General features: G+C 44.0%; 1 protein-coding gene across 3 annotated transcripts in view; it reads left to right on the top strand.

The window, feature by feature from the left end:
* Window positions 1–25,482, top strand: part of LOC140196163 (polyhomeotic-like protein 3) — a 179,104-nt gene that overhangs the window by 134,662 nt on the left and 18,960 nt on the right. For all 3 annotated transcript variants that reach the window (XM_072254915.1, XM_072254914.1, XM_072254913.1), the window contains 3 exons: window positions 9,289–9,457; window positions 14,225–14,339; window positions 24,997–25,147. In XM_072254915.1, the coding sequence (XP_072111016.1) occupies window positions 9,289–9,457; window positions 14,225–14,339; window positions 24,997–25,147 (435 nt within the window). The remainder of the gene's footprint in view (window positions 1–9,288; window positions 9,458–14,224; window positions 14,340–24,996; window positions 25,148–25,482) is intronic.

Raw genomic sequence — 25,482 nt, 5'->3', positions numbered from 1 at the left:
GATTGACATCAAATCTTCTCTAAATTTAAATATGATATCACATCACGTAACTATTGGGCGTGAATAGGAGGGGTCACATCTTTCCATTTAAGCAAGAGCATCCTCCTGGCCATAAGAGACATAAAAGCCAAAATGTGCAAATCAGGTGGCTCCAAAATAATATCCTTTCCTCCAACAATACCAAATAAAGCAGTCAAAGGATTAGTCTTGAAATTTACTTTGAAAAGTATCAAGAAAGTTTGAAATACTTCTTTCCAATATTTTCCAAGACTCGGACATGTCCAAAACATATGAATGAGTGAAGCTTCTCCATTATTACATTTATCACAATACGGAGATATATCTAAATAAAAATGAGACAACTTATCCTTGGTCATATCGGCCCTATGGACCACTTTAAATTGAAGGAGAGAGTGGCAGGCACATAACGATGAAGTGTTGACCAATTTAAAAATTTGATTCCGAGTTGCCTCAGAAATTGAAGTCTGTAAATCTTGTTCCCAAATATTTTTAATTTTATCTAAAGGAACACTTCTCATTCCCAACAGCATATTATAAGTATTGGATATAGATCCATTATAAAAAGGTTTCAGATTAAAGATTATGTTTAGTAGATTCTTATCAGGACTTTTAGGAAATGTACTTATCTGTGATCATAAAAAATCTCCTATTTATAGATATCAAAAAAAATGAGTTTTGGATAAACTATATTTAGTTGACAATTGTTCAAACGAGAAAAGACTTTCCTCTACAAACAAGTCCTGAAAGCAGTTAATACCTAATCTATCCCATTATTTAAAAGCCACATTGATCAAAGAGGGTTTGAAAAAATAATTAGAAAAAATGGGACTCAAAAGAGAAAATCTCAATAAGCCAAAATATTTTCGGAATTGTATCCAAATCCTCATAGTGTGTTTAACTACCAGATTATCAGTTAACTTACTCAAAGACAAAGGAAGTGAGGATCCAAGAAGAGAAATAATAGAGAATTTATTAACAGAATTAGCTTCTGTAAAACCCACTTCGGGCAATCTGCCCGATTTATATAATATCATCATAATGTAAGATTTCTTATATTAACTGCCCAATAATAAAATCTAAAGTTTGGTAAGGCTAATCCTCCATTCTTTTTATCTTTCCGAAGATGAATTTTATTTAATCTAGAACGCTTATTCTTCCATATATAAGAAGATATTATAGAGTCAAGAGAATCAAAAAAGGATTTAGGAATGAAGACCGGCAGTGCCTGAAAAAGATATATAAATTTTGGTAATATATTCATTTTGATAGAGTTAATCCGACCAATTAGCGATAACAAAAGACAGCCTATTTAATAGTATTCTTTTTATATGATTCAATAGAGTAAGAAAATTTTCTTTGCAGAGACACTTCTAATTTTTAGTGATCGTTACACCTAAATAGGTAAATTGGTTTCTTACAATTTTAAAAGGAAGGTTAGAATTTGCTGGTATCAAATTGTTCAAAGGGAAAAGTTCACTTTTATGTAGGTTTAGTTTATAACCTAAAATCTGGCTAAAACAGGAGAGTAAAGAGAGCACATGGGGTAATGAAGTCTCAACATTAGAAATAAATAGCAGCAAATTACCAGCATACAACGAGACTTTATGAATAGTGTCTCTCCTTAAAATACCGGTGATATCATTAAATTCTTGAAAAGCAATGGCTAAAGGTTCTGAGGCCAGATCAAAAAGCAAAGAGCTCAGTGGACAACCTTGTCTAGTGCCACATTGAAGCTTAAATGGTTTGGAGTTATGAAAATTAGTGATAACCCTAGCAGAAAGGGCTAAATAAAGTAATTTAATCCATTGAATGAAAACAGGTCCAAAAGTAAATTTTTCTTAAGTTTTAAATAAATAATTCCATTCAACTCTGTCGAAAGCTTTCTCAGCATCTAGGGATACCACACATTCCGATACCTTGTTGGAAGGAGAATAAATAACAGTTAATAACTGGCTAATTTCATTCTTAAGCTCCTTCCTGCTAGCCTTATAATTTTCTAAATCTCTATCATTACCTAGTTTTTTTAACCTCTCTAAGCTTTTCTTTTCTTCTTGACCAGATTTTCAACAGCCTTTGTACACCATGGTTCTCGTACCCTACAATCCTTTCCCTGTCTTATTGGAACGTACCTATGCAGAACACCACGCAAATATCTCCTGAACATTTGCCACATTTCTGTCATACATTTTCTTGAGAACATCTGTTTCCAATTTATGCCTCGGCAAGTTCCTGCCTGATAGCTTCATATTTCCCCTTACTCCAATTAAATGCTTTCTTAACTTGTCTGTTCCTATCCCTCTCCAATGCTATGGTAAAGGAGATAGAATTGTGATCGTTATCTCTGAAATGCTGTCCCACTGAGAGACCTGACACCTGTCACCATATACCAGCCTGAGATTCATTTTCTTGCACGCATTTACAGTGGATACAAAAAAGCGAATAGAATCAATGAGAACTACATACAAACAAAAATGAGCAAACAGCCAATATGCAAAACCATGCAAATACAATAAGTAGATAGATAGGCAGGTAGGTTGGTTGACAGGTAGATAGAAAATATTAGGAACTTGAGCAGTAGCGTACTTGAATGTGGGTCCATAGGATGTGGAACCAGTTTAGAATTGAGGTGAGTGAAGTTATCCACACTGGTCAGCAGCCTGATAGTTGAGAGGTAATAACTGTTCCTGAACTCTTTCTTTGATCACTGCTCCTGCAACAGGAAGGGGCTAAAGCTCCTATACTTCCTTCACATAAGGCCCCTGTACCTCCTTCACCCTAGGCCCCTGTACCTCCTTCACCCTAGGCCCCTGTACCTCCTTCACCCTAAGCCCCTGTGCCTCCTACATCCAAGGCCCCTGTATCTCCTTTACCCTCAGTCCCTGTGCCTCCTTCACCCTAGGCCCCTATGACCCTGTACCTCCTTCACCTAAGGCTGATGTACCTCCTTCACCCTAGGCCCCTGTGCCTCCTTCACCCTAGGCCCCTGTACCTCCTTCACCCTAGGCCCCTGTACCTCCTTCACCCTAGGCCCCTGTGCCTCCTTCACCCTAGGCCCCTGTGCCTCCTTCACCCTAGGCCCCTGTACCTCCTTCACCTCAGTCTCCTTTACCACGTTCACCTCAGGCTCCTTTTCAAACTGTTGGTCTCATCAATGATGACGGAGGATGTTCTTGAAATTCCGAGACAAATGTGATTATCGGCGTGGACCGTAGTTTATTTTGGTCTCTTTCAGTTTTTCTGTGTTTTCTTTCTTGTTGCCGATTGGCAGGTGGGTGATATGTTACTTTTTTGCGTGAGGGAGTGGGTAGGTGTTTGATGTTATTGTCACTGTTTTTTTTTGCTGGGAGCAGTTTAGGATTAAGGGTTTGATGTTTTAGCTGAGTATCCAGGTCAGCGATCTGAAGTTTTTGTGCAAGGCAGAGGTTGGGGGGGATCTGGGGTTTATGAGTTTTTCTTTTTCTTTTTTTGTGCAGGAGGGGGCCTTAAGGACTTCCATGGTTTTTCTGTATTTTATGGCTATCTGGAGAAGATGAATTTCAGAGTTGTATTCTGTGTACATACTTTGATAATAAAGTGAAGCTTTGAATCTAAGGCATCTGTACCTTTTTCAGTCTTACTATCACCGACAAATATCATGAAGTTTGTCATTTTGTGGCAGCAGGACAGTGCAATGCATAAAAAATTGTTATAGGTTTTGATAAATAAACAAACTAACAAATAAATAAATAGTGATAAAAAGGAATAGCAAGGTAATGTTCATGGGTTCATGGACCATTTAGAAATCTGATGGCGGAGAAGAAGAAGCTGTTCCTGAAGCATTGATTGTGGGTCTTCAGGCTCCTGTACCTCCTTCCTGATGCTAGTAATGAGAAGATGGTATATCACAGATGGTTGGCATCATTTAAGATGGATACTGCTTTCTTGAGGCACTGTCTCTTGAAGATGCTCTTGATGGTGGGGAGGCTTGTGCCCAAATAGAGATGGCTGAGTTTACAACCTTTGGCAGACGCTTATGATCATGTGTATTGGAACCTATTTATATTGGAGCCAATTATAACAGTGGGATAGAAGCTTCCCTTGAGCCTGCTGGTACATACTTTCAAACTTTGTATCTTCTGCTCAATGGGAGAGGTTGAAGAGAGAATTTCTGAGGTAGGAGAGGTCTTTGATCACGCAATCAATCTACTGTAGGTATTTGCTCAAAATGCTGGAGGAACTCAGCAGGTCAGGGAACATCAATGGAAAGGAGTAAACAGTTGACATTTTAGGCTGAGACTCTTCATCAGGACTGAAAAGGAAGGGGAAGGAGCCAGATCAAGACGGTGGGGGGGGGGGGGGGGAGGAAGATGTACAAGGTGGCAGGTGATAGGTGAAACGGACAGAGCGGGAAGCAGTGAAGTAAAGAGCTAGGAAGTGGATTGGTGAAAGAGATAAAGGGCTGGAGAAGGGGAATCTGATAGGACCATGGAAGAAAGGGAAGGGAGGTGGGAGCACTGGAGGGAGGTAATGAGCAGGTAAGAAGCGAAGGTGTGAGAGGGAAACAGGAATGGGGAATGGTGAGGGAGAAGAGGGTGGGCAATTACCAGAAGTTCAAGAAATCAATGTTCATGTCATCAGGTTGGAGGCTACCCAAATGGAATATAAGGTGACGCTGGTCTGAGAGTGGCCTCATTGTGGCAGTAGAGGAGGCCATGGATGTCAGAATGGGAATCAGAAGTAGGATTGAAGTGGGTGGCTACCAGGAGATTTCACTTGGTGAAGCAGTCTCCCAATCTAAGTCAGGTCTCACTGATATACAGGAGGCGACATCAGGAGCGCCAGATAGTATAGGTAACCCCAACAGATTCGCCGCTGAAGTGTTGCTTCACCTGGAAGGACTGTTTGGGGCCCTGAATGGTAGTGAGGGAGGAGGTGTAGGGGCAGGTGTGACAGTTGTTTCACTTACAAGGATAAGTACCAGGAGGGAGATCACTGGGAAGGGACAAGTGGACAAGGGAGTTGTAGAGGGAGCAATCCCTGCGGATAGTGGAAAGTAGAGGAAAGGGAAAGACGTGCTTGGTGGAGGGATCCCGTTGGAGATGGCAGAAGTTACGGAGAATTATGTGCTGGACATGAAGGCTTTTGGGGTGGTAGATGAGGACAAAAGGAACCCTATCCCTAGTGTGGTGACAGGAAGATAGGTTGAGGGCAGATGTGTGCAAAATGGAAAAAGTGCGGGTGAAGCCTGCGTTGATGTTGGAGGAAGGGAAGCCCCTTGCTTTGAAGAAATAGGACATTACAGTAGTTCTGGAATGAAGATCCTCATCCTTAGAGCACATGCGGTGGAAACTGAGGGGAATGGCGTTTTTACAAATGACAGGGTGGGGAAAGGTATGGTCCAGATAGCTGTGAGGGTCAGTGGGTTTATAGAAGTTATCAGTAGATAGACTGTCTCTGGAGATTGAGACAGATCGAGAAAGGGCAGAGAGGTGTCAAGAACAGACCAAGTAAATTTGAGGGCAGTGTGGAAGTTGGAGACAAAGTTGATGACAAGCTCAGCATGGGTGCAGGAAGCAGCACCAATACAATCATCGATGTAGCTTCGGAAGAGTTGGGAAGTGATGCTGGTGTAGGCTTGGAGTATAGACTGTTCCACGTAGCCAATAAAAAGGCAGGCATAGTTGGGACCCTTTGGTTTGGTTTGAAGGAAGTGGAAGGAGCCAAATGGAAAAATGTTGAGGATGAGAACTAGTTCCACCAGACGGAGGAGAGTGGTGGAGGGGAACTGTTTGGTTCTGTTGTCCAGAAAGAAGCAAAGAGCTTTAAGGCCCTCCTGATGGGGGATAGAAGTGTATAGGGACTGGACATCCACAGTGATAATGAGATGATTTGAGCCCGGTAACTTAAAAGTCATTGAAAAAATCGAGAGTTTGTGAAGATGTAGGTAGAAACAGACTGAACCAAGGGGATAAAACAGAGTCAAGATATGCAGACACAAGTTCAGTGGGACAGGAGAAGGCAGAAACAATGGATCTACTTGGACAGTCAGGTTTGTGGATCTTGGGTAGTAGAAAAAAACAGAGTTGCAGGGTAGCGAAACTATGAGGTTGGTGGCGGTGGATGGGAGACCCCCAAAGTTGATGAGGTCGGTGATGGTGTGGGAAACAAGGGCCCAGTGTTCCTTAAGTGGGGTCCTATTCAAAGGTAAGTAAGAGGAGGTCTCTGAGAGTTGCTGTCTGACCTCAGCAAGGTAGAGGTCAGTCTGCCAGACTACTACAGCACTCCTCTTAACTGAGGGTTTGATGGTGAGGTTGACATTAGTGCAGAGAGAGTGGAGAGCAGCGCGTTTAGGGGGAGTGAAATTTAACTTGGAGAGAGGAATATGAAAGTTGAGACGGTTGATGTCATGTCGGCAGTTAGCAATAAAAAGATGAAGAGCAGGCAGAAGTCTAGAGTGGTTTGTCCAAGAAGAGGAGAAGGGCTGAAGATGGGAGAAGGGGTCATCAATGTGGGCTGGAGAGTCCTTGTGAAGGAAGTAGGCACAGAGATGGAGATGACAGAAGGAGAGTGGGCATAATGGTGGGCGCGGAACTCACTGACTTTGATCGCAAGGGGACAAAGGTGTGGCCCTTACTGAGGACAGAACTGTCCTTCCAGCATTTTATGATTTTCTTAGATGCTTCCTGGTCTGCTGTGTTCTCCAGCATTTTGCGTGTGTTGGTTTGGATTTCCAGCATCTGCAGATTTTCTCATGCTTGTCCATGGAAAGGAATTGATGTTTCAGGCTGAGACCTTTCATCAGCACTAGAAAGAAAGGGGGAAGAAACCAGAATAAAAAGATGGGGGAGGAGGAGTACAAACTGGCAGGTGATAGGTGAAGCCAGGTAAGGGGGAAAACATAGAAAACCTACAGCACAATGCAGGCCCTTCGGCCCACAAAGTTGTGCCGAACATGACCCTACCTTAGAAATTACCAGGCTTACCTATAGCCCTCTATTTTTCTAAGCTCCATGTACCTATCCAAAGGTCTCTTAAAAGACCCTATCATATCCGCCTCCACCACCGTTGCCAACAGCCTATTCTACGCACTCACCACTCTCAGAGTAAAAAAATTTACCCTTGACATCTCCTGTGTACCTACTTCCAAGCACCTTAGACCTGTGCCCTCTTGTGGCAGCCATTTCAGCCCAGGGAAAAGGCCTCTGCCTATCCACACGATCAATGCCCCTCATCATCTTATACACCTTTATCAGGTCACCTCCAAGGCATGCTCCCCAATCCCAGCAATATCCTTGTAAATCTTCTCTGCACCCTTTCTATGGCTTCCACATCCTTCCTGTAATGAGGCAACCAGAACTGAGCACAGTAATCCAAGTGGGGTCTGACCAGGGTCCTATATAGCTGCAACATTACCTCTCGGCTCCTAAATTGAATTCCACAATTGATGAAGGCCAAGACACCTTCTTAACCACAGAGTCAACCTGCGCGGTTGCTTTGAGCGTCCTATGGACTCAGAACCAAGATCCTCTGATCCTCCACACTGCCAGGAGTCTTACCATTAATACTATATTCTGCCATGATATTTGACCTACCAAAATGAACCACTTCACACTTATCTGGGTTGAACTCCATCTGCCACTTCTCAGCCCAGTTTTGCATTCTATCAATGTCCTGCTGTAACCTCTGAAAGCCCTCCACACTATCCACAACACCTCCAACCTTTGTGTCATCAGCAAACTTACTAACCCATCCCTCCACTTCCTCATCCAGGTCATTTATAAAAATCACGAAAAGTACGGGTCCCAGAACAGATCTCTGAGGCACTCCACTGGTGACCAACCTCAATGCAGAATATGACCCCGTCTACAACCACTCTTTGCCTTCTGTGGGCAAGCCAGTTTTGGATCCACAAAGCAATGTCCCCTTGGATCCCATGCTTCCTTAATTTCTCAATAAGCCTTGCATGGGATACCTTATCAATGCCTTGCTGAAATCCATATACACTATATTTACTGCTCTTCCTTCAACAATGTGTTTCATCGCATCCTCAAAAAATTCAATCAGGCTCGTAAGGCACGACCTGCCCTTGACAAAGCCATGCTGACTATTCCTAATCTAAATGTTCATAAATCCTGCCTCTCAGGATTTTCTCCATCAATTTACCAACTACTGAGGTAAGACTCACTGGTCTATAATTTCCTGGGCTATCTCTACGACCTTTCTTGAATAAAGGAACAACATCCACAACCCTCCAATCCTCCGGATCCTCTCCTGTCCCCATTGATGATGCAAAGATCATCGCCAGAGGCTCAGCAATCTCCTCCCTCGCCTCCCACAGTAGCCTAGGGTACATCTTATCCGGTCCCGGCGACTTATCCAACTTGATGCTTTCCAAAAGCTCCAGCACATCCTCTTCCTTAATATCTACATGCTCAAGCTTTTCAGTCTGCTGCAAGTTATCACTACCATCACCAAGATCCTTTTCCATAGTGAATACTGATGTAAAGTATTCATTAAGTACCTCTGCTATTTCCTCCGGTTCCATACACACTTTCCCACTGTCGCACTTGATAGGTCCTATTCTTTCACGTCTTATCCTCTTGCTCTTCACATACTTGTAGAATGCCTTGGGGTTTTCCTTAATCCTGCCCGCCAAGGCCTTCTCATGGCCCCTTCTGGCTCTCCTAATTTCCTTCTTAAGCTCCTTCCTATGGGTGAAGTTAGGTGAATTTATTCTGATATTGGAGGTATTCAGGAGGCCAAGTAGCATCTCTGGTGGGGAGAAGAAATAATTAACTAATTATTTTTATTTAATCTATTTATTTAGAGGTACAATTTATTTAGAGATACAGTGAGCAGTAGGCCTTTCCGGTCCTTCGAACCATGGCATCCCAGCAACCCCATAACCATGATTAACTTTACCCTAATCACAGAACAAGTTGCGATGACCACTTAATGTACCCAATATGTCTTTGGACTCCTGGACCATCCAGGGAAGACCCACGCGTTCCACGGGGAGGACGTACAGAGACTCTTTTCAGAAAGGTACTGGAATTGAACTCTGATTTCTGGAACAATGCAAGCTGTAATAGCATCGTGCTCACCACTGTGCTACCGTGGCGCACAAAATCCAGTGATACCTCAGTCTGATGATATCCTGTGTTCAAGAGGTTACAGATCAGTGGAGGCGGGTCTCGTGCATTAGCGCTTTCCATGCACAGTCAATCAGCTTGTTTGAGACTCATTGCAATGATGTTGATAACATGATGATGGCTCTCCCTCTCACAGGTGAGCCGTTCTTCACTGCTGACCGATCAGCCCGTCAAACAGAAGGTGCCATGTGAGGATCCAGCCACGCCCCCTGCCCCTGTGCAGCCAGTTGGCGAGCTCCAGAGTAGCGGTAGGAAATCGCTGGAAGAGTCCCTCGACAGCGATGTGGATGACCTCACTGGCGAAGGTTTGTAAATCTTGGGGAGTGGAGGGAGAAAAGATGCAAATGGGCCAGAATTTTCTCTGGTCCTTTTAACTTTGTTTAATTACATTAAAAGCTGACAAGGGAATGGCTCTGGGACTTAATTCCCTAGAGCCTAGGAGAATGAAGGAAAATTTGATAGAAGTGTACAAAATTATGAAGGATGTAGATAGGGTAAATGCAAACAGGCCTTTCCCACTGAGGTTGAGTGAGAGTATACTAGAAGTCATGGGTAAAGGGTGAAAGGTAAAATGTTTAAGGGGAACTTCTTCATTCAGAGGGTGTTGCAAGTGTGGAAGAGCCTGTAGTGGAAGTGGTGGATACAGGTTCAATTTCAACATCTGAGAGAAATTTGGATAAGTACATGGATGGGAGGGTTATGGAGGGCTGTGGTCCAGGTGTAGGTTGGTGGGACTAGGCATATTAATAGTTTGGTACCAACTATTTTGGCTGAAGGACCTGTTTCAATGACTATGAATGACTTTGCGTTATACAGAAGGGCCATTTTATCCATTCTGCAGCTTTTTCCAATCCTCCGCAGAGGTCCCTCCACAAGATTCAGATTCAGATTTATTTATCACATCAGAGCCTTCCTCATTCATCTAAACTCCAGTAAGTACAGGCCCAGAGTCTTCAAACACTCCTCATGTGTTACCCTTTCATTGCTGGGATCATTCTCATGAACCTCCTGTGGACATCCTGTAAGACCATAAGACATAGGAGCAGAATTAGGCCATTCAGCCCATTGAGCCTGCTCTGTCATTCCATCATGACTGACCCAGATCCCTCTCAAACACATACACCTGACGTCTCACCATATCCTTTGATGCCCTGACCAATCAGGAAACTATCAACTTCAGCCTTAAATATACCCATGGATTTGGCCTCTACCGCAGTCTGTGGCAGATTCACTACTCTCTGGCTAAAAAAATTCCTCCTTTACTCTGTTTTAAAAGATCGCCGCTCAGTTTTGAGGCTGTGCCCTCTGGTTCTGGATGTCCCCACCACAGGAAACATCCTGTCCACATCCTCCCCATCGAATCATTTCAACATTTGGTAGGTTTCAATGAGGTCGCTCCGCATTCTTCTAAATTCCAGTGAGTAGAGGCCCAAAGCTGCCAAATGCTGCTCATACGTTAACTCCTTCATTCTCAGAATCATCCTTGTGAACCTTCTCTGGACTCTCTCCAATGACAACATATCCTTTCTGAGATATGGGGCCCAAACTGTTGACGATGCTCGAAATGTAGCCTGACCAGTATCTTATAAAGCCTCAGTATTATCTCCTTGTTTTCACATTCAATTCCCCTTGAAATAAATGCCAACATTGCATTTGCCTTCTTCACCACAACTCAACCCATAAATTAACCTTCTGGGAGTCTTACACAAGCGCTCCTGTCTCTTTGCACCTCTGATGTTTGAATTTTCTCCTCATTTAGATAATGCTATGCACTATTGTTCCTTTTACCAAAATGCACTATCATACGTTTCCCAACACTGCATTCCATCTGCCACTTTTTTGCCCATCCTTTCGATTTGTCTAAGCCCTGCTGCAATCACATTGCTTCTTCAGCACTACCTACCCCTCCACCTATCTTCATATCATCTGCAAACTTTGCCGCAAAACCATCAACTCCATTATCCAAATCACTGACAAACAATGTGAAAAGTGTGGTCCCAATACTGACCCCTGAGGAACACCACTAGTCATTGGCAGCCAATCAGAAAAATCCCCCCTTTATTCCCACTCGCTGCCTCCTGCCTATCAGCCATTCCTCTATCCATGCCAGTATCTTTTTTGTAACATCATAGAATTTTATCTTGTTAAGCAGTCTCATGTGTACAACTTATCAAATGTCTTGTGAAAATCCAAGTAAATGACATCCACTACCTCTCCTTTGTCTGCCCTGCTTGTTTCTTTTTCAAAGAACTCTTAACAGATTTGTCAAGCAAAATTTCCTTTTAGAGACTTTGACTTATTTTATCATTAGTCTCCAAGTACCCTGAAACCTCATCCTTAATAATAGACTGGGAAGTCACTTTGTTAGAAAAGGGGCCCAAAACTTCTCAGAATATTCCAAGTACATCAAAGCATACATTGAAATGTATTGTTTGCGTTAACATCCTATATACCTAAGGATGTGTTGGAGGCTGCCCACAAGTATCTTCAGTCTCCACCCCCACATCCCATCAATATATTCATCTTTTCCTTTTTTCATCCTGTGACCTCCCAGTAAATGAGTCAATAAACAACACGCATTTGAGCCTGTCCTCTGCTGTTGTCTATCTGGAGTTTGCATGTTCTCTTTGTGACCACTTGGGTTTCCTCCGGCTGGTCCAGTTTCCATTAACATCCCAAAGACTTGCTGTCAGGTTAAGTTTATTATTGGATGCATATTTAGCCTTCAGCTCTGCTCTCTCTACACCCATGTCTGTGTGGTTAGGCACAGCTCAAATGCCATCTATAAATTCCCCGATGACTCATCAGTTGTCAGCAGAATTTCAGATGGTGATGAGGAGGCGTACAGGAGTGAGATTGACTGGCTGGGTGAGTGGTGTCACTACAACAACCTTGCACCCAACATCAGTAAGACCAAGGAGTTGATTGTGAACTTCAGGAAGAGGAAGTCGATGGAACACACACCAGTCCTCATGGAGTGATCAGCAGTGGATAGGCTGAGCAGCTTCAAGTTCCTGGGTGTCAACGTCTCTGAAGGTCTATCCTGGACGCAACATTTTGATGCAGTAACAAACAAAGGATAAAAGTTCACGCGTGTGTCAGTGATAATAAACTTGAATCTGATTGTCATGTGTTCCGTGATACAGGAAAAAGCTTTTTGTCTGCATGCCACTCAGATATATCATTCCATACATAAATCATCAAGATTGTAAAGAGAATACAGACCAGAGTGTTACAGTTAAAGGGAAGGTGTAGTGCAGTAGACAAGTGAAGTGCAAGGGCCACAATGAGGTAGGTCAGTTGCCCTGAGCAGGGGTTCCCAACCATCTTTAATCCATTGACCCCTACCATTAACCAAGGGGGCTGTGGACCCCAGTTTGGGAACCCCTGGTCCCGAGTGTTCAGGGGAGCATTAGAGAGTTACTGAAGGTGGAGAGGAGGAGCAAGAGTGGTAGGGTAGGGATGGAGTGCAGATGGAGGATTAGTATCAGCAGTAACGATCAGCTGGACAAACTCAGTGGGTCAAGCAGCATCTGTGGGGAGGGGAAGGAATTGTCAGCGTTTCAAAGTTTTCATTTATTTAGAGATACAGCACAGAACAGGCCCTTCCAGCCTTTGGAGCTGTACCACCCAGAATCTCCTGTCTAATCATGGGAAAATTTGCAATGGCCAATTAACCTACCAATTGGTACATCTCTGGACCCTGGGAGAAAATTGGAGCACCCAGAGGAAACCCATGCGGACGTGGGAAGAGTTAAAGTAAATTTATTATCAAGGTACATATGAGATTAATTCTCAGGATTCAAGATTCATTTATTATCAAAGAATTATACAACCTTGAGATTTGTTGCTCACAAGTAGCCACAAAGCAAGAAAAGAAAGAATGAAAATAAAAATAAAAATAAAGGACCAAACCTCAATGTGCAAGAGAAAGAATTTTTTTAAGTCATGCAAACAATTGAAGTGAACAACAGCAGCATTCCAGTGAAGTCAAGTGAAACTTACTATCACTTAACTAAATGCATGTATATAACATATATAACCGTGTAATGGATATAGAAACAGGACAGTGTTTCTCTGAACCAAAGTGTAAAGCACAGTAGTTCACATAACACATGATAACTTATGAACATAACTTCTGAACCAAAATTGAGTTTGATCTACTGAAACTGGAGAGGGTGCAAAGAAGATCATGAAAATGATTGCAGGATTAAATGGCTTGTCAAATGAAGAGCGTTTAATGACTCTGGGTCTGTTTCACTAGATTCAGAAGAAAGAGGAGTGAACTAATTGAAACCTATCGAATGGTGGGTCTCCCCCTCCCCCTCCCACTTTCAAATCTCTTACTAACTCTTCCTTCAGTTAGTCCTGACGAAGGGTCTCGGCCTGAAACGTCGACTGTACCTCTTCCTAGAGATGCTGCCTGGCCTGCTGCGTTCACCAGCAACTTTGATGTGTGTTGGTTGAATGGTGAAAGGTCTTGGATAGAGTGGATGTGGAGAGGATGCTTCCTATGGTGGGGATGGCTAAGACCAGAGGACACAGCCTCAAAATAGAGGTGGTGTCCTTTTAGAACAGAGATGAGAAGGAATTTCTTTAGCCAGAAGTTGGTGAGTATGTGGGATTCGTAGCCACAGGCAGCTCGGGGCATTGGAGTTTGGAGTTCTCTATGGGTGTCCTCTGTAAGCCAATGCTCCCTGTGCTCCAGTTTCCCCCCTCAGTCCAAAGACATACCAGTTAGAAGGTTAATTTGCCGTTGTAAAATATCCTGTGATTAGGTTAAATTGGGGTTAATTGGGGATTGCTGGGCTCAAAGGGCCTTTTCTGCACGACTTCTCTAAAATAAATTAAAAGAAATTGGACCTCCCTCTCAGCAGCATGGTGCTGTAAATTTCTCTGTTCAATTTGTTCCAAAAGGCCAAGAACCACAGTTGAAGATGGTGCACACTGCAGAAATTCACCCACGCCAGCAATCGGGTGATCACAGTAGTTCATGCTCAATAGAACATGCCCCACCCTGCAACCGTGAGTCACATCACAGAATGATGGTGTTTTTGTTATTGAAATTTCAGAGGGGATGGAGGGCGGCGACCCACATATGCTAAAGTGCGAATTCTGTGGTAAAATGGATTATGCGCACAAGTTCAGAAGATCAAAGCGATTCTGCTCCATGTCCTGTGCCAAAAGGTACGAGTTTAGTGGTTGTGTATTCAGTGCTGCTATGTGCTGGTTAAAGTTAATATTTAAGCAAATGAGTAACTGTTTTGATAAATTTCCTGGACATTTGCTAAATCAGATACAGTAAGCATTTGATAATTGGCTACACACACAAAATGGAAGAACTCAGCAGGTCAGGCAGCATCTATGGAAAAGAGTTTTCCAGTGGACGTTTCAGGCCGAGACACTTCTTCAGAACTGAGACGGAAATGGAGAGATGCCTGAATAAAAAGGTAGGGGGAGGAAAGGAGGCTAGCTAGAAAGTGATAGGTGAAGCCAGTGGGTGGAAAATGTCAAGGCTGGAGAGGACAGACTCTGAAAGGAGAGGAGAGGAGCGCAGACCATTGAAGGAAGGGAAGTAGGAAGGCCCCCGGGGGAGGCGATGGGCAGGTGAGAACAAGTGAAAGGTCAGAGTGGGGGGCAGTGGGAATTGGTTTACTGGAAGGAGGAATCCATATTCATGCCACCAGGTTGGAGGGTTCCCAAGGTGTTGCTACTCCACCCTGAGATAGGTCTCATCTTGGCACGAGGAGTCCATGGATCAAAACGTTGGAACGGGAATGGGAATGGGAATTAAAATGTTTGGCCACCAGGTAACATGACGACCAGCTATTTGATTGTTCTGTCTTTAAGGATTAATTTAAAACAAAATGAATAGAAATAAATACAATGATCAAAGTACATATATGTCACCATATACAACCTTGAGATTCATTTTCTGGTGGGCATTCACAAGGAATACAATAGAATCAATGAAAAAGCTCACACAAACAATGAAGAGGAAACTATTACAGGAGGAAATCTGCAGATGCTGGAAATTTTAGCAACACACAAAAAATGCTACAAAATGCTGGTGAATGCAGCAGGCCAGGCAGCATCTATAGGAAGAAGTACAGTCGATGTTTCGGGCCGAGACCCTTCGTCAGGACAACTGAAAGAAGAGATTTGAAAGTGGGAGGGGGAGATCCAAAATGATAGGAGAAGACAGGAGGGGAAGGGATGGTGCTAAGAGCTGGAAAGTTGATTGGCAAAAGGGATACAAGGCTGGAGAAGGGAGGGATCATGGGACAGGAGGCCTCAAGGGATAGAAGGGGGAGGGGAGCACCGGAGGAAGATATAGTGAGAGAGACAGAGGGAGAGAAAAGAGAGAGGGAGAAAGGGGGGAAAAACAATAAATAAATAAAGCAATAAATAAATAAATAAATAAATAAATAAATGATGGGGTAAGGAAGGGAGGGGCATTAACGGAAGTTAGAGAAGTCGATGTTCATGCCATCAGGTTGGAGGCTACCCGGACGAAATATCAGGTATTGTTCCTCCAACCTGAGTGTGGCTTCATCTTGACAATAGAGGAGGTCATGGATGGATATATCAGAATGGGAATGGGATGTGGAAATAAAATGTGTGGCCATTGGGAGATCCTGCTTTCTCTAGCAGGTGTTCAGCAAAACAGTCTCCCAGTCTGTGTCGGGTCTCGCCAATATATAAAAGGCCACATCGGGAGCACTGGACGCAGTATATCACACCAGCCAACTCACAGGTGAAGTGTCGCCTCACCTGGAAGGTCTGTCTGGGGCCCTGAATGGTGGTGAGGGAGGAAGTGTGAGGGTATGTGCAGCACTTGTTCCACTTACAAGGATAAGAGCCGGGAGGGAGATCGCTGGGGAGGGATGAGGGGAACGAATGGACAAGGGAGTCGCGTAGGGAGCGATCCCTGTGGAAAGCAGAAAGGGGGGGGAGGGAAAGATGTGCTTGGGGGTGGGATCCCGTTGGAGGTGGCGGAGGTTACGGAGAATAATATGTTGGACCTGGAGGCTGGTGGGGTGGTAGGTGAGGACAAGGGGAACCTTATCCCTAGTGGGGTGGCGGGAGGATGGAGTGAGAGCAGATGTGTGTGAAATGGGAGAGATGCATTTGAGAGCAGAGTTGATGGTCCCATTTTTCTTTAAAAAAGGAAGATTCTCATTTCTGCATACCTCGACACTGTTTTATCCCCCCTTGTCCAATCCCTTCCCAGCTGTGTTCGTAACACTTGTCACGCTCTGAATTTTTTCAATGATTTTAAGTTCCCTGGCCCCCACCACTTTATTTTCACCATGGATGTCCAGTCCCTATAAACCTCCATCCCCCACCAGGAAGGTTTCAAAGTTCTCTGCTTCTTTTTGGATTCCAGACCTAACCAGTTCCCCTCTACCACCACTCTCCTCCGTCTAGCGGAATTATTCCTTACCCTTAATAATTTCTCATTTGGCTCCTCCCACTTCCTCCAAACTAAAGGTGTAGCCATGGGCGCCCGTATGGGTTCCAGCTATGCCTGCCTTTTTGTTGGCTTTGTGGAACAGTCCATGTTCCAAGCCTATTCTGGTATCTGTCCCCCACTTTTCCTTTGCTACATCGATGACTGTATTGGTGCTGCTTCTTGCACGCATGCTGAGCTCGTTGACTTTATTAACTTTGTCTCCAACTTTCACCCTGCCCTCAAATTTACCTGGTTCATTTCTGACACCTCCCTCCCCTTCCTTGATCTTTCTGTCTCTGTCTCTGGAGACAGCTTATCTACTGATGTCTACTATAAGCCTACGGACTCTCACAGCTACCTGGGCTATTCCTCTTCCCACCCTGTCTCTTGCAAAGATGCCATCCCCTTCTCGCAATTCCTCCATCTCCGCTGCATCTGCTCTCAGGATGAGGCTTTTCATTTCAGGATGAAGGAGTTGTCTTCCTTTTTTAAAGAAAGAAGCTTCCCTTCCTCGACCATCAACTCTGCTCTCAAACGCATTCCTCCCATTTCAGGCATATCTGCACTCTCCCCATCCTCCCACCACCCCACTAGGGATAGGGTTCCCCTTGTCCTTACCTACCACCCCACCAGCCTCTGGGTCCAACATATAATTCTCCGTAACTTCCGCCACCTCCAACAGGATCCCACCACCAAGCAGGCAGTGACTAGTGGGGTACCGCAGGGCTCAGTGCTGGGACTGCAGCTATTTACAATATACATTAATGATTTAGATGAAGGGATTAAAAGTAACATTAGCAAATTTGCAGATGACACAAAGTTGGGTAGCAGTGTGAAATGTGAGGGGGATGTTATAAGAATGCAGGGTGACTTGGACAGGGGTGAGTGGGCGGATGCATGGCAGATGCAGTTTAATGTGTTCAAATGTGAGATTATCCACTTTGGTGGCAAGAACAGGAAGGCAGATTACTATCTGAATGGTGTCAAGTTAGGAAAAGGGGAAGTACAACGAGATCTGGGTGTCCTTGTTCATCAGTCACTGAAAGTAAGCATGCAGGTACAGCAGGCAGGGAAGGAAGCTAATGGCATGTTGGCCCTCATAATAAGGGGAGTTGAGTATAGGAGCAAAGAGGTCCTTCTGCAGTTGTACAGGGCCCTGGTGAGACCACACCTGGAGTATTGTGTGCAGTTTTGGTCTCCAAATTTGAGGAAGGACATTCTTGCAATTGAGGGAGTGCAGCGTAGGTTCACAAGGTTAATTCCAGGGATGGCGGGACTGTCATATGTTGAAAGATTGGAGCGACTGGGCTCGTATACACTGGAATTTAGAAGGATGAGAGGGGATCTGATTGAAACATGTAAGATTATTAAGGGATTGGACATGCTAGAGGCAGGAACCATGTTCCCGATGTTGGGGAAGTCCAGAACCAGAGGCCACAGTTTAAGAATAAGGGGTAGGCCATTTAGAATGGAGTTGAGGAAAAACTTTTTCACCCAGAGAGTTGTGGATCTGTGGAATGCTCTGCCTCAGAAGGCAGTGGAGGCCAGTTCTCTGGATGCTTTCATGAAAGAGTTAGGTAAAGGTCTTAAAGATAGTGGAGTCAAGGGATATGGAGAGAAGGCAGGAACGGAGTACTGATTGTGGATGATCAGCCATGATCACAGTGAATGGTGGTGCTGGCTCGAAGGGCCAAATGGCCTACTCCTGCACCTATTGTCTATTGTCCCTCCCCCCCCCTTCTGCTTTCCGCAGGGATCGTTCCCTATGCAACTCCCTTGTCCATTCGTCCCCCCCATTCCTTCCCACAAATCTCCCTCCTGGCACTTATCCTTGTAAGCGGAACAAGTGCTACACATACCCTTACACTTCCTCCCTCACCACCATTCAGGGCCCCAGACAGTCCTTCCAGGTGAGGCGACACTTCACCTGTGAGTCGGCTGGGGTGATATACTGCATCCGGTGCTCCCGATGTGGCCTATATATTGGCGAGACCCGACGCAGACTGGGGGACCTTTTTGCTGAACATCTATGCTCTGTCCACCAGAGAAAGCAGGATCTCCCAGTGGCCACACATTTTAATTCCACGTCCCATTCCCATTCTGATATATCCATCCATGGCCTCCTCTGCTGTCCAGATGAAGCCACACTCAGGTTGAACAACACCTTATATTCCAACTGGGTAGCCTCCAACCTGATGGCATGAACATCGACTTCTCAAACCTCTGCTAATGCCCCTCCTCCCTTTCTTACCCCATCCCTTATTTATTTATTTATTATTTTAAATTCTCCCCCTTTCTTTCTCTCTCTCTCTTTTTTCTCCCTCTGTCCCTCTCACTATATGTTCCTCTGGGCTCCCCTCCCCCTTTCTCTCTCCCTAAGCCTCCCGCCCCATGATCCTCTCCCTTCTCCAGCCTCATATCCCTTTTGCCAATCACCTGTCCAGCTCTTGGCTCCATCCCTCCCCCTCCTGTCTTCTCCTATCATTTCCGATCTCCCCCTCCCCCTCCCACTTTCAAATCTCTTACTAGCTCTTCCTTCAGTTAGTCCTGACGAAGGGTCTCGGCCCGAAACGTCGACTGTACTTCTTCCTATAGATGCTGCCTGGCCTGCTGCGTTCCGCCACCATTTTGTGTGTGTTAAGAGGAAACGATTGATGTGCCAAAGAAAACAAACAGTGTGATTACTAAAATAAATAAACAAACAAACAAACAAGAAATCTTATTGACAACATGAGTTGTAGAGTCCTTGGAGTCCACAGGTTGTGGAATCAGTTCACTGTTGAAGTGAGTTAAGTCATGCACGCTTGTTCAGGAGCCTGATGATTGAAAGTAAATCTCATGGGGTCAAGTGCCGAATTCTCCTCTTCTTACATGTCAGACCATGTTGGAATGATAGTGTAAGAACATAGCAGAAGAGATCTTCTCAGACATTCAATAGGATTGTGTCTGATCTGCTTCAAGTCTCAACTCCTTCTGCCAGTTCCCCACTACCCTCAATTCCATCCTCCTTCACAAGTGTGTCTGTTTTCCCCTGTGACCCAGCCTCCACACCCCACTGTGGTAGACAATTCCAGAGATTTATTACCCTCGGCAAGACATTCCTGACCACCTCAGTTTTAACTGACTGCCCCCTTCTCTCCAAAATACACCGAGGCTACTTCCACACTAGACCGGATAAATCCATACCCGAAGCTTTTTCTCTTTGTTTTGACCCCCCGTCCACACTGAAACGGCGTTTTTCTCCCCCGAAAACGGAGATTTGCTAAAACACCCTCCGGGGTGTGTAAATTTGATAACACCGATTGTGCAGAGTAGTGCAGATGGGGTAAAAGGATATTTTTTAAAATGCTGTCATGACGTGTTGGAACAGATGGCGACAGCGCGACATTTCATTGCTTTTTTGAATGCAACCCCCAACACAGCCGAACAATTTCAGAACAGACGGCAACTAGACTGAAGCCAGAAGAGTCAGAAATGTACTCACCAAATACTTTGACCCATAGCTTACTGAATAAATAAGTATACTCACTTTGCCCTATTTCTTGTCCTTGCTTGTATGAAGGTGGTTTACTTATTTATGCAAGTACTTCTCTGACAATAGATCTGTAGCAGCCTAATATAACATTGTATGGAAATACAAGATAACACTGATGCAGACATGTTTTATGCATTTAACAAGGTGCTTTATTAATGCAACAGAGTTAGTCAGCTTTTCAGTGTTCATTGTCAGCCGGGTCATACTGTCCGTGAACTCCCTGTCGGTTGCCTCCATACGCTCCAGTATTTGTTTTTTTTTGTTTTAAGTCCTCCTGCGTGAGAGCCAACAGCAATTCCTTTTAAGTTTTTCTAGTCTGGAACTGGACAAACGCGCACCAAGTATACCGTTTCCTCTTCGCTTGTTTTCTGTGTGTCCTGCGCATGCCCAGTAGGAGGAGATTCGCCCAAATATCCGTCTAATGTGGACGGAGATATTTTTAAGAATGCCTGTTGTGGACACCTATCGTTTTTACGCGAAACTGGCCTGTTTCAAAATTATCCGGTCTCGTGTGGACATAGCCTCAGTGACAAGTTTATTTGATACACCTGCACACCTGCTCATTAATGCAAATATCTAATCAGCCAATCATTTGTCAGGAACACAATGCATAAAAGCATGCAGACATGGTTAAGAGATTCAGTTGTTGTTCAGGCAGACACCAGAATAGGGAAGAAATGTGATCTAAGTGACTTTAACTGTGGACTGATTGTTGGTGATAGACGGGGTGATTTGAGTATTACAGAAACTGCTGAACTGGGTTTTTTTTACACACAAGAGTCTCGAGAGTTTACAGAGAATGGAGTGAAAAGCAAAAAAAAAATCCAGTGAGTGGCAGTTCTGTGGGTGAAAACACCTTGTTAATGGGAGAGTTCAGAGGAGAATGGTTCAAGCTGACAGGAGGACGACAGTAACTCAGATAACCACGTTACACATGCAGAAGAGCATCTATAAATGCACAGCACACCAAAATCTGAAATGAATGGGTTACAGCAGCGGAAGACCATGAACATACACTCAGGGGCCACTTTATTAGATACAGGAGGTATATAATAAAGTGGCCACTTAGTGTATAACCCTCCCCACTCTCTCTCTCTCTCTCACACACACACACACACACACACACACACACACACACACACACACACAAGGTGGAGCTGGTGAAGAGTGCAACAGTGTGAGAAAGCCATCATATCGTAGCAGTCGGCTCAGTTAATGAATTGAACTGACTTTATTCTTACATCCTTCACATACATGAGGAGTAAAAATCTTTACGCTACATCTCCATCTAAATGTGCAATGTGCAATCATAGTAATTTATAATAAATAGAACAGTCAATATAATATAGAGTACAGGTACACTCAAATCGGCATGAGTTAATCAGTCTGACGGCCTGGTGGAAGAAACTTCCCGGAGCCTGTTGGTCCTGGCTTTTATGCTGCGGTACCGTTTCCCGGATGATAGCAGCTGTAATAGATTGTGGTTCGGGTGACTCGGGTCCCCGGTGTTGCCAAAAGATGTGATGAAAGCAATCTCTATCAGATTGGCAGATCTACCAAGCTTTCTAACATGCCCAGAACCTTTTTATACATCTGTCCGTGTAAATGTGCTGAATCTTGGGAAGTGCACAACTACAGATGTGCTGGGCTGTCCGCACCACTCTCTGCAGAGTCCTGTGATTAAGGGAGGTACAGTTCCCATACCAGGCAGTGATGCGGCCAGTCAGGATGCTCCCAATTGTGCCCCTATAGAAAGTTCCTGGGATTTGGGGGCCTTTACCAAACTTCCTCAACCATCTGGTGTGAAAGAGGTGCTGTTGTGCCTTTTTCACCACACAGCTGGTGTGTACAGACCACGTGAGGTCCTTGGTGATGTGGATGCCGAGGAATTTAAAGCTGTTTACCCTGTCAACCCCAGATCCATTGATGTCAATAGGGATTAACCCGTCTCCATTCCTCCTGTAATCCACAACCAGCTCCTTTGTTCTTGCGACATTGGGGGAGAGGTTGTTTTCATGACACCACTGTGTCAGAGGTGACTTCTTCCCTGTGGGCCACCTCGTTATTGTTTGAGATCAGGCCAATCAATGTAGTGTCGTCGGCAAATTTATTTAGCAGGTTGGAGCTGTGGGTGGCGATACAGTCATGGGTGTACATGGAGTAAAGGAGGGGACTCAGCACACAGCCCTGAGAGGCTCCTGTTTTGAGAGACAGAGGGGTGGAGGTGAGGGACCCCACTCTTACCACCTGCTGGCGATCTGACAGGAAGTCCAGGATCCAGCTGCACAAGGCAGGGTCAAGGCCAAGGTCTCTGTGCTTCTTGTCGAGTCTGGAAGGAACTATGGTGTTGAATGCTGAACTGTAGTCCAAGAACAGCATTCTCACATAAGAATTCTTCTTCTCTGGATGTTTAAAGATGGTATGTAGAGCAGTGGCTATTGTGTTGTCTGTTGATTGGTTGTGTCGGTAGGTGAATTGTAGGGGGTGGAATTGTAGTGGGCAGATTTTCAAAGTTTAACTACATGAACTTTCAGAGTGAGTTATCAGCTTGCTTTATGTGCGCTGGCTTCTTTTCAGTTAGTTGATTTATAGTGTTGTAGAGGTAGAGGATAATTATTCCTTCATAAGAGCACATACAGCCACAGAAAAGACATCGTTATTCCTGTCTCCGAGTCCAAACTGCCTATTGCACATTTTTAACTTTGTGCTTCAACACGAGAATATAGTTGTGAGGCAGAGTGCAGGAGTGGAACAGATTTTTGTTTTAAATACATGGATTATTGAACAGACTGAAAGGAAAATAATTTCCTCACTTGGCAATGGTGACTACATAAAACAGGCATAGCTTGTTTTCAAACTTGTGCTTAATATCTGCAGGCTGACCTATATGTGTCAGTCTCAATCATTCTGAGTCCAAAATGTTGCCAAAAGATGTGATGAAAGCAATCTCTATCAGATTGGCAGATCTACCAAGCTTTCCAACATGCCCAGAACCTTGAAAATCATCCAGCATTTCTTTTGAAGCTCTGTGGGGAGAAAATAAATCGAGTGCAAAGTTAATTATGATGGAGTTCTTTCCATTTGGCGTCTCTGCACAGAATATACAGTCAGACAGAGGGAGCGGTTCTGGTGTAGATATTACAGGTTCCCTTTTATTGATTCATTGCCAAGACAAACTATATTACCCTGTATAAATCCCATCACAAACTGAACTAAACCAAACATTATGATCTGAAATATGATCAGGCACAAACATGGAAATATGCAGTGGAATTCCGGAACCATTGCAAGGCTGTTTAGTGGTCAGAAAACAAAAGTTATACTTTCAATAAAGTTTCTTGGAACTTGATAGCTCCTGACATCTGGAGTGCTATGTTATATCAAAAGCTTCGCCTCTAATTTATTTTTGATTGTTCCATCTGTGATGAATGAACAAAATTCTCCAAAAGTCTTAGTCTGCCCTGAGTGGAGGTGGAGCCAGAAAGGAGCATAAACTCATGTATGGATCAGTATCAGGACCTCATGGAAAATTGGAATCATGCTGGAATGTGCAAGTGCTTCAGGAAGATATGAAGTACACTCAGTGACCATTTTACTAAGTACCTCCTGTACCTAATAAAGTGGCCACTGTGAGATAAAAGTAAATTATTAATTGATTGACATAGACGTACATTATGATGGGAGATTTGATTGATTTGCGTCGAATAACAAAAGGGGATATCTGTGGATGTCTGCAAGAAAATGAATCTCAAGGTAGTATTTGCTGGCATATACATATTTTGACAATAAATTTTCATTGAACTTTGAACTTGAACAGTGCTCAACCTGCTGAGTTCCTCAGCAGATCATGTGTTGCTCCGGATGCCAGCATCTGCAGTCTCTTGTGTCTCCAAAAGCAACTTGAGCGCCACTTACATCTCAAGTACTTTTTATTTATAATTATTCTTCTGAACTTCTCTCTACTTTGCATCTTCAACGTCAATTTTGTTTGTCTCTCTGCAGCTGCCGACTGTTCCAAAGAAACCCCCCCAACTCTATGTCCAAGTAGTTCGGTGAAGCAGCCTAAATCATTGTCAAACATTGGAAATGCTGAAAAGTTCAAGTTTATTATACCGCCAAATGAGACAACATTCCTTCAGACCAAGGTGCACAACACAGTACATACTGTATAACTCACACACAACAGATAAAGTAGTATTACTACAAATTAGCAAATAACAAGATGCAGTTACGATACAACTTAAAAAGTAAACAGTACAATGCTACAAAGGATCCACAGGCAGAATGCTCAACAGTGGGGTGCAGAAGAGCATCTCTGAATGCACAACATGTTGAACTATGAAATAGGTGAGCTGCAGCAGCAGACTAAACACTCACTCAGTGGCCACTTTATTAGCTACCTCCTGTATCTAGTAAAGTGGCCACTGAGTGTAAATTAAAAACTATTAAAATATTTAAGTAAACTCAAGCAATTAAAAGTAAACTATTTTGTTAAATTTGCTGTACACCTGGACTCCTTTCAATGTTCATAGAATATTGAGCCAGTCATTGAACCTAATACAAATTCAATTGAATCCTTCCTTCCACTTCACTTTCATCTACATGCCTATCCAAGAATTTGTTAAGTCTTCCTACGTCTGCCTCCACCACCAGCTGTCAGTGTTTCTCATTCGACTTCAGCTTGTGCAGCAATTTATAAAAGTGGTTTCTGTGTCCTCTCTTTGACTTCTCACCATGTTCTACAGGGATTTCTCTGCACTTTCCTGTTCTTCTGCCCCTTATGAAGTAATGTGTTGCCTTCTCTGTTTGAAGGAGTTCTCACCAATCATTTCCCACCTCCCCCTCTCCTCCAGGTATAATGTAGGCTGCAGCAGGCGGATGGGGCTTTTTAAGTCTGACAAGAGCTCACGGTGGAGTAGAAAGCCGGAGCCTCATGTGTTCAGTCGACGGGGGCGGAGAGCCAGCATCCTTGAAGGAGCATCAGGAGATCACTTTATGAGACAGGTACAGGGGATGTGAGACACACAAGTGCCAGCTCAATGCTTTGTTACACTTCTGGGTTAATTTTAATGTTGCTTGAGTACGAAGCCGAGTGGGGATCAATAATATCCATGCCCAGTTGTAAGGGAACATATTGCAATATGGTTTTACTTATAACACCATAAGAGGTAGGAGCAGAATTAGGCCATTTGGCCCATTAAGTACGCTCTGTTATTCCATCATAGCTGATTATTATCCCCATTGACCCTCATTCTCCTGCCTTTTTCCCCTAACCTTTGAAGCCCTTACTAATCAGGAAGCTATCAACCTCCACTATACCTAGTGACTCCACAGCCATC

Source organism: Mobula birostris, chromosome 4, assembly GCF_030028105.1.
Source record: "Mobula birostris isolate sMobBir1 chromosome 4, sMobBir1.hap1, whole genome shotgun sequence".
Taxonomy (NCBI): Eukaryota; Metazoa; Chordata; class Chondrichthyes; order Myliobatiformes; family Myliobatidae; genus Mobula; species Mobula birostris.
The sequence above is the reverse complement of the archived record's forward strand: the minus strand, read 5'-3'. Positions and strand labels throughout refer to the sequence as shown.